The 10,000-nt window shown below is 41.7% G+C and overlaps 2 protein-coding genes across 2 annotated transcripts in view; one reads left to right on the top strand and one right to left on the bottom strand.

Moving 5' to 3' along the window:
• The window catches only part of nr6a1b (nuclear receptor subfamily 6, group A, member 1b), a gene marked incomplete at both ends in the record, with an annotated part of 140,405 nt that extends 133,935 nt beyond the window's left edge, over nt 1–6,470 (bottom strand). The window contains one exon of the mRNA XM_080841899.1: nt 6,410–6,470. Within this exon, the coding sequence (XP_080698025.1) occupies nt 6,410–6,470 (61 nt within the window). The remainder of the gene's footprint in view (nt 1–6,409) is intronic.
• Nucleotides 6,471–9,998: 3,528 nt separating this feature from the next.
• Nucleotides 9,999–10,000, top strand: part of LOC308368509 (olfactomedin-like protein 2A) — a 32,173-nt gene continuing 32,171 nt past the window's right edge. Inside the window, exon 1 of the mRNA XM_080842692.1 lies at nt 9,999–10,000. This exon is cut by the window's right edge and continues 249 nt beyond it. The gene's annotated coding sequence lies outside the window, so the exon portion shown is untranslated.

Genomic DNA, 10,000 nt, shown 5'->3' with positions numbered 1-10,000 from the left:
AAAAAAAGAGAGAGAGAGAGAGAGAAAAAACCACAGGAAAGAAGAAAAAAAATCCTGGCCAAGAGCCAAGGTTGAGGTGAGCTTACAGTTATCGAAGTAAGAGGAGGAGGCGGAGGAGGAGGAGGAGGAGGAGGAGGTGGGGAGAGAAAGGGGGGCAGAATTTTTTATGAGAGGAAAGGGGAAGTGCTTTGGCTCGCTCTCTGGTTCATAGTGATAAATCTTGAGACCCTGTGAGTGCCTGTGTCCTGTGTGAGTGTGAGTGTGTGTGTCCTGTGAGTGTGAGTGTGTGTGTCCTGTGAGTGTGTGTGTGTGTGTGTGTGTGTGTGTGTGTGTGTGTGTGTGTGTGTGTGTGTGTGTGTGTGTGTAAGTGTGTGTGTGTGTGTGAGTGTGAGTGTGACTGTGACTGTGTGTGAGTGTGTGTGAGTGAGTCTGTGTGTGAGTGTGTGTGTAAGTGTGTGTGAGTGTGTGTGTGTGTGTGTGTGTGTGTGTGTGTGTGTGTGAGTGTGTGTGATTGTGTGAGCGAGTGTGTGTGTGTGTGTGTGTGTGTGTGTGTCTGTGTCTGTGTGTGAGTGTGTGTGTGTGTGTGTGAGCGAGTGAGATGATGATGCTGCTGGGGAGGGCAGTGTGTCGCAGCCCCTCCAAGTTCATTGTTTTATTGGGGGACCCGTAAATGCCTCCCTCTGGCCAAAAAGCTAATCAAGCCACGCTAGGACTGCTTTTTACGGCACAGTTGTTGGAAATCACAGCCTGCCGACAAAAGGGCCAGTATGAGATTGCAGCGGTCATTGTTACTGTACCAACTGGCCGGGTATCCTTTACAGTACCATGCCTCCACTCACACACACACACACACACACACACACACACACACACACACTTTTATATGACCCTTAAATACCACCTTCTCCTGCTCTCCCTCCCCCTAAAAACTTGCCTTTGATCCCAAATGGAACAGCTGCTCGATGCCAAATATTAATGCTTTACTGAGATAGAGGTATAATAATGTTGTATTAAAATTATCCTTTATTTAATTAACAAAACAAGACGCTCAGATAGTCACAAATTACACAAGTCATCACTCATTGTGCAAAAGACAATAAGGACACAGGACATTCAAATCCCTCCACTGAACCCCACGGGAAGTTAAGACACTGAACACCATGGGTAGTTAAGACACTGAACACCATGGGTAGTTAAGACATCCCTCCACTGAACACCACGGGTAGTTAAGACACTGAACCCCATGGGTAGTTAAGACACTGAACACCATGGGTAGTAAAGACACTGAACCCCATGGGTAGTTAAGACATCCCTCCACTGAACCCCACGGGTAGTTAAGACACTGAACCCCATGGGTAGTAAAGACACTGAAACCCATGGGTAGTTAAGACATCCCTCCACTGAACCCCACGGGTAGTTAAGACATCCCTCCACTGAACCCCACGGGTAGTTAAGACATCCCTCCACTGAACCCCATGGGTAGTTAAGACACTGAACCCCATGGGTAGTTAAGACACTGGACACTGAACCCCACGGGTAGTTAAGACATTGAGTGTGTTGTGGGGTTAATGAGAAAATCCTCAAAGCTCTTGTAGCTTTGTATGACCTTTAAGAGTATTCCCAACCCTGCACACACACACACACAGACACACACACACACACACAGGATGTCGGTGGTCCAAGTCATCCTCTTCCTGCCCATCTACGTGGTATGCAACATCCCTCCACGTCTCGTCCGCGGAGAGAGGTGGTGTCAGTCAAAGGCTCCCCTCTTGGCCCAGTGGCCTTCAGAGGCTGCTTTGTCAGCGGGGTCAGGCTGCGGTGAGGGGTCAAGGCTGATGACTGCACTTGCACACACTGGTATGCGCGCAGGTCAAATGGGAGCTGCATGATTTTCCCATGGCAACACAGAGGGCCCTGGCTCTCCTATTCAGCCCCCACAACCTCCGGCAGACATCACAAAGGCCTCCAAAGGACTTGACTGCAGAGGATATGGTGTGTGTGTGTGTGTGTGTGTGTGTGTGTGTGTGTGTGTGTGTGTGTGTTATGACCTTATGAATAAAACCTTTTTCACCTTTTACAGATCTACAGATACTCAAAATATCTGTATGTTAAGATGCTGTCTCAGGACAAGGCCAAATAATTAAGTAGGAGAGAATTGCCAGGGACCTATACGGCCTTATAGCTACAGATGCCTAAAGATCTTATCGAGACATCCATTTTTTTTTTTTTTTTGAAGGAACATGCCAGTTTGTCCTTCTGTCCTCTCTGTCTACTGGCTTTCGTGAGAGGCGAATAAAACCAGGTTGCCAGGTAACAGCTCATCTGCACAACCCAGGAGGACTGACCCTGATGTCGCACTAAGGCTCAAGGGCCAGTTCAAATCAGAAACACACACACACATACACACACACACACACACACACACACACACACACACACACACACACACAACCCTTAAAGAAACCTCCTTGTCTCCACTGCTGCCTGACATCTTATTGCTTTTCCTCATATTATGGCCCCGGCCGCAGAACTGTCAATAACTCGTACCACTAATCCTCTGCTAGTCATTAGCATCCACAAACAGCCCGACGATAAGGATCTCATGGAATTCGTTATTCGTCGAGCAGAATATAGTCAGTATGGTTCGAAGAGCAATGACTCATGGTTCTAACTGAGATCTCTGAAGGAAGTCAGTTCTATACCACCTTATAATAAAAGCAAAACGTTCGACAATATATGGACATTTTTTTGGGAGAAGTCGATAAAACTCATATGTCAAGCGTTTTTTCATTAATTTATAGAAAGTGCATTTGATGACGCATAATAATAATAATAATTGATAATTTCAACAACTTAAAATGAACAACTGGTGAAACTAACTAGATTTGAAATAGTATGAGATATTTCAAAAGATCCCAGTTTAGAGATAAATGTCTATTTAAATCCGGTTATTCTGTTCCTAACACAAAAGAGAGACTTGAATAGGAAAAAACCTTTTTTGGGTACAACAATCCTCTCAGTCTCCTATCAATTCTAGGCAGCAAGTCCCATTGGTCGTGAATTACATTACAACCGCAGAAATTTAGTGTGCATGGTTTCACTGTCAAAAAAGAACCCACGAGGCAGCTTGGACAACTACAGCAGCTACTTCCAGGCCTATAAAGATATGCAGTTAATCAAAGTAGAAAAAGCCTCCGGGTCCAAGGAAAACAGTATCACATTTCCCGTGGTATGCTAAAACAGCCCTGATATGTAAAGCAATACAGACAACCACAAAGTTCCCCCCAAATGGAGTAAGTGATGTTGCCCTGAAACTCAGTCTGAGCACAAGGGCATCAATTCCCACTGGAGGAGGTGAGATTGTGGAGCAGCCATGTATTTGTGTGGCGGAGTGTGACAGTGAGGGGAGAGATGGGGATCCACACACAGAAGAGATTGGGAGGTAAGAGGTTTTCCTGTCAAGACGTGATCGCAAAGGGCACTTGATTGATCAGCAGCACCCCCCCTTCACAGTCAGCAGAGCGAAACCACAAGACCCCCCCCATACCACACACACACACACACACACACACACACACACACACACACACACACACTTACACACTCACAGCAGATCCCTCACCCGAAACACACTTCTGTCTTCCTGTACTGTAGTCCTCGTCATTGTTTCTGGTCACTGCAGGGGAGGCCTCTAAGCTTGCACCCCCCCCCCACACACACGCACCCCCCCCCCCCCCCCACACACACACACACACACACACACACATCCCATTTCAAAACTCCTCTCCACCTCCGAATCTCTGACCCCTCCAGCACTAGTAACAACACAGATATTCCCCCCAGGGAGGAGCAGCAACATGTCCCCCACACCCGATCACTGCTGCTGAGCTGGCAAGGGGGCGGGGGGTGGGGGGGTTCGGGGGGGCCTCAACAGACTCCCCAACTACATCTCCAACATCTGCCAGCCTTTTCCTTGTTGGCAAGGGGCAAAGCTCTCTCACACACACACACACACACACACACACACACAAACAGCAGATGCACTGAAACTTCACCTTAATACGCAGACCACACACAGAAAAATCAGTGACTGAAAACATGTTATCTGAATATGCACTTATATTGCCAAAAGAAGCATGTATATTTGTACCTATATACATACGGTGGTACCACAGACATCGGGGTTGGCTGTGGTTAAGGTAGAAAAGTACAAGTAGAATAAAGCATAAAAAATGTATAATACCAGTAATGTTTTAATATAGTAGCAGACAACTTTAACACAACACCACCTCTTATTCTGCCTGAAAGCGTTGTCTAAGCAATGACTAAATGGCTTCAGCATTATCTCATGTGTGAAAGTAAGCCTACACTCACACTGATATGAAACGTTGAATTTGATTAGTAGTGGTGCCACTTAACACACACACACAAACACACACACACACACACACACACACACACACACACACACACACACACACACAAACACCACCTCAGGAGCTCACAGCATAGAAACGAAATATTTAAAAACATGTATTAATTAAAGAGTAGATAAATAATGTTGCTTTTCATCGATAGATCTTCTTTCATTTTAGAAATAAATTCAGGAATTTCAAATTGCTTTCACAATTACATTTAAATATTTGCCTCTAAACAGGCCAATATCCAAACCTACCATCTACAACAAAACATTATTTTATTACAGAACTGATATGTTATGTGTGGCATTTGTATTTCTGGTGTTTAATACCTCGCAAGAATCCACAGTTCGTTAAGGATTGCCTGCCACTACGGATCCATCAACCCCGCCCCCCACCCCTGTCCTTTAATTTACGCTTTTCTTTAGGCACGCTTCCATAGAAGATCAAGATAAGCTCATCATATAAAAGCTGCAACAGCACGTCACTGCGTAACACAAAATAAAGAATTTAAATCACACAAAGGCCGACTCCTGAGCCAGGGACCTACATCGAAGTGGTAGCGCCATTGTTTCTTTTAATTATTTAGGGATGGCCTATCGATACAATGGATAGCCTATGCCCTTAAAGCTCCCAAACAACAAAAAATCCGCAACTGAATGTACTATTATTTTAAGGTCAACTAAGAATTAATTTAGAATTGAACGAAGAAGATCATAAAATGTTGCCCATCATACTATTCCCAGTATAGCTATATTGAGAAAAAGAGAGAGATTTCCCCAAAGAATGCAAGCCGTCATCAATACAGTCACCGGAGCTAACGTGGCAAAACATTTAACCTAAGAGAGTGTGCAAGCACAAGTGCTTGGCTCATGACATTTACCAACTCATCATGGCGATTTACTGTAGCATAAAAGGTGCGCTTCAGAAATGAATTTAAAATTACAGCCAAATTATCTGAAAGACGTATTTTTAAAAAATGAATTAATTAAGAATGAAAAAAAATATTAATTCCATTAAAATAGCGTTGCATGATGAATTTAACTTAATACAACCCAGTGATAGTAGGGCTACTACTATACGTATTATTGTATGTATAATAAGATGTCATTTTTTTCCCAATGATTAGCCAACTGAAAATCTTTGATTAGCCAAATCTTCCAAGGCGTACATACACAGATTCTATCCAATCTGTGCAAAGACCAGGGATAATTCACCAGTAGAACACAGTAGGCAAATTATGCATTAACGCATTGTCTGCCACTGTTATTATTATTTGCATGTGGCATAAAACGTAGACATGGATGTTGAAGTGTTTTTCTGTTATTTAGTTGCATCATTTCCATTCTCGGCTGGTTGTTAGTGTGGAGTTGTGGAGTCGTGCATTCGCTCAAGTTCAAAAGTTCACCTTTTACGATCTCCAGAGATCCTCTAGCTGCAGCCCTGCATATAAAACTTTATCTACCAGGTCTTGTAGGCACCAATCACGGCAAAACATTGCTATATTATGGAAGAGCTGTTATTTTCTTCCGTTTCTAAACTTGGAGACTCAATTTAGAATAGGCTACAGTCCTATCCGTTTGTATTGACCCTTTAAGGAAGGTTCATTTAGTTAACGTGCCTTGTGTATTCAGTTAGGATACATCCAACAAGTTGTCTCTAGACAATATGTAAATTCGCTAATGCTGAACGCAGGAAGAAACGGGTAGAATTTGTAGGAACATAACTTAGCCTTCTATGGAAATAACCTAGCCTACCTGGTTAAAGGTCCGCTTTAATTAATCAGTGTTTCGTTTAAATTATTGTTTTGTTCATCTTTGCGTCCATACTTTAAGCGGTTACTATTAGCACACTTTTCGTATTAGTTTTCGTGGTTGTAGATGGAAAGCATGAACTGTATCAGGGCTACATTGTAGCTAGGACTAGTTGCAACAGTTTAGGTAACGTTGGGCTCTGAATGACTGGTGAATGAATGAAGCTTGACTCACCATTAATTGCCTTGCTCCGCTCGGCATACTCAAAACTGTTGGTTCGCTTTTCCACGTCCATCCTCCTGTTCTGTCTGCGCGTCGAAACGGTCTCTTTCTCTAAAGGCTACTTTAAGGTAGCTAACTATCCACTGTTTTTAACTGCGCGAATTCTAAAAGAAGCTGCGCCACTTCATGTTGCGTACCGCTGTCAGTTCACAGAGCTGAATGTCCGCGCGAGCAGGGAATCAAAAACACCTTGCTGTAGTTTTAAAAGTCACGTGACAAAATACCATCTGGGGTTCTGGGATATGTAGGAGTCTCCGGCATCAGCGCTCCCAGCGTGTTCTTCATCGGAAACCCATCTCGTTTGCGCTCTTGATGATAATAGCCTCTCACTTTACTTACACGTCGAGAAACTAATAGCATGAAAACGAATGCAGTATTCACGCCAGATGTCAAGTCCTCATGATAAAGAGGGTTGCAATTATTGCATGACATCCTATTGCATATTTTACACTGTAAGATCATCACTTTCATCTTTACCTACGGAGGAAAAACAATAAAACATATAGAGACAAAGTCTCAAATACGTAGAGCCAACATTTTCAATGCGTATTTTGATTAGTTGGTCATTATTTTAATTAATTTCTCCATAAATATTAGTGCAGGACAATATTTCTGATGGTTTCCTTCTTGATCATAGCTTAAATAATTTCTCACATATTTTGACATGTAGCCTTACAATGAACATAAGAAAGGTTGCCTTACTTGACCTCTGAGTTGAATACACACTTAGCATTTCAACCTTAAGTCTCCAGAGTTCATATTTTCATAGGCATCTGTGGGATTTCTCCTCGATTTCCTTAGAGGACTGACCAAATGTATTTATCAGCACTAAAGCATCGAGACCATGGCAGCAAAATCAGATCAAGATCATTGTGTTGCCTTGATGCTTCACTACAGCAAAATGTGATAAGAATATATTTTCTTCATAGTATGATCCAGAAATAAAGACACATATCACAGTCTTCTTGTTTTATATGACAACGAGCTTTTTAAGTTTTTCTTCTCATTTAGAAAATCATTCTAGAAGAATTTCAGTCTTGGAGAGTCGGCTCTCATTAACCAGAGTTCTGTGACTTGTTTTCTGTCAATTCTGTGAACTGCTTTTTTAATTTGGGGCTACTTCAGCGTTGTTACAACAAGTCATCTGAAAGAAGAATTTCAAGTATTTGAAACAGGGTATTTCATTAAAGTGTTTAACTGCCTTTTTAAAAATTCAAGCATTCTCAGTTGAGATTGGGGATTTCTCTTCAGGAACAGTTTCAATCTTTTTCCAGGTAATTTTTTTTAAATCACCTTTACTTTGTACACTGTTGTACCTCCCTTGGAAAGCTTCTGTGAGTGACAACAGTTCCTAGAACTCAATGCTTCATCGGCCTAACGACACTAACTTCAATTGATACTACAGCGCAAGTTCAGTCCTTTATTTTACTTTTATGTGCACAGGCAAATTACTGAGAAGGAAGGATGCCTAATGCTTACAAGGCTAGAAAAAGCAGCAAGACTGCCCTGATAGCTATCAGAATGTGATAGAGCTCATTTTGAGACACTGCTAATGACTTAAGAATATATTAATCAAGTGCCTTGTATTAATAATTACCTTGTATGAATCATGTGCTTCTGTACACAGCAACATGGCTTTTCTGTGTTTCTGTGTGAGTGTAACTTTGATTATTAGGTGCTGACGTCATGTAGTCTGCATATGAGTAAGAGTTATATGCGTAAGGAGAGGGACCTTCTGCACATGTTTGGGTGAGCTCAGAGGTGATAAGAAGGTTTGAACTGTGCTTGTTCTACCCTTTGTAAAACTGTCATCCTTGCATTTAAAAAGCGCAGTTGGGATGACACAAAGGGACTTTTAGTCGAGCATGGCTATTTTTGCTGTTTTTAGGAACATTTATGGCGTCAGAATTAAATAGATCTTAAGTATATAAACCCTGTGCAATGTTAGTGAAATTGCTTCACTTTCATCCTTGTGCTGTGAGTGAGCCCGATTGCAAATGTTACTGAATAAATATACTGATCTACAGCTCCGGTGCCCTGAGATAACTTGAGGGAATTTTCACCTAACAGAATGTAACACCAGGTAGCGTTAGCATTCCACCAGGTGACTTCAGTATTCCACTAAGTAATTCAGTATTCCACCAGGTGACTTCAGTATTCCACCAGTTAGCGTTAGTATTCCACCAGGTGACTTCAGTATTCCACCAGTTAGAGTTAGTATTCCACCAGGTGACTTCAGTATTCCACCAGTTAGCGTTAGTATTCCACCAGGTGACTTCAGTATTTCACCAGTTAGCGTTAGTATTCCTCCAGGTAACTTCAGTATTTCATGAAAGTTTCACTCACAGCAGCTTTAAAGAAAATAGTTTTGAGGTCGTCTTGTTTGGCCCCATTGGTTCTGTCCAAGAATCAAGGAACTTTGAAAACATTTTCAATCAAAGGTTAAAATACTTATCTTTGACTCAGTTTGAAGTGAAATTTTTCCTAGAAAATTATAATTAATCCAAGAGAACAGGTTTCCTTTAGCTAAGAAACACATGCAATTTAAATACTTTGAAATAAGTATCATGAAATGAATAACTGGAAACAGGTAGGTTTTAATTGTATTTAGAGTTTGTTAACATGTTATGCTCCCTTATACCATGTATAGGCTTGGTATATGAAATATCACATACAATATTTGCCACTAATATTTATATTCCAATACCCTGAAGTACATGAAATAATTACCGGTTGGTATGATTTACCAGGCTGAGTGTTGTGTTAGTAGTTTAACATATATCCAATTTTTGGTCTCTATTTGATATCTTCGTCCTCCACATGACGCGGTGGTTTTCGTATGTGTCCCTAAACATATTCAGTCATAAAAGCCTTTCTTGCATACTTGTTCACAAGTGATTGAGTCTTTATAAAATAGCAAGCAAGACGATTTGTCTATGGTAGGCTAGCTGATACCTCCAGCACGTTTAAATGTGCGTTCATTTTTATATATTGTACAATACTGCCATCTAGCGATAATTTTACGCGCCCATTTTTCATTACATTATCTACAGGCAACTTGGAGAGAAAGAAGTAATTCATGTCATTCACACATGAAAAACAAATTTCAATTGAGAGAGCGCTTACATGTACTGATGAGTTTTAAAAGCCACTTGGGCGATATATGTCAATTGTATAAATATATGCATATATATTTTGTTAAGCTAAACATTAAAGCTAAATCACAGAGAGAGGGGGAGAGATTAACCAGCTGTCTAAAAGGTAAGAACCAACAGAGAACAAACTGAAAGCTTTTGTGGTTTGTGCAGAACCTATTTTCCTAAAAGTGCATCGGATACACATGCAGTATGTCTACCCAGGCGCAAAAACAAACGTGTTGTTAAAGATGTGGCCAATGGATGGCGGCATTGTTCTCTTATCTGACTGGGAGAAAGCGGGAGAGGAGGGGACGGGATGAGAGCGCGTCTGAGGCGCAGCCTACACTGAATTCGAACAGAAGTGTGTGATGTGTGTTAAGTGTGTTTCACTGTGTGGACGCGGCTG

This window comes from Sprattus sprattus (assembly GCF_963457725.1).
Source record: "Sprattus sprattus genome assembly, chromosome: 7".
Taxonomy (NCBI): domain Eukaryota; kingdom Metazoa; phylum Chordata; class Actinopteri; order Clupeiformes; family Clupeidae; genus Sprattus; species Sprattus sprattus.
Note: the sequence above shows the minus strand (reverse complement) of the source record. Positions and strands in the feature narration are given on the sequence as shown.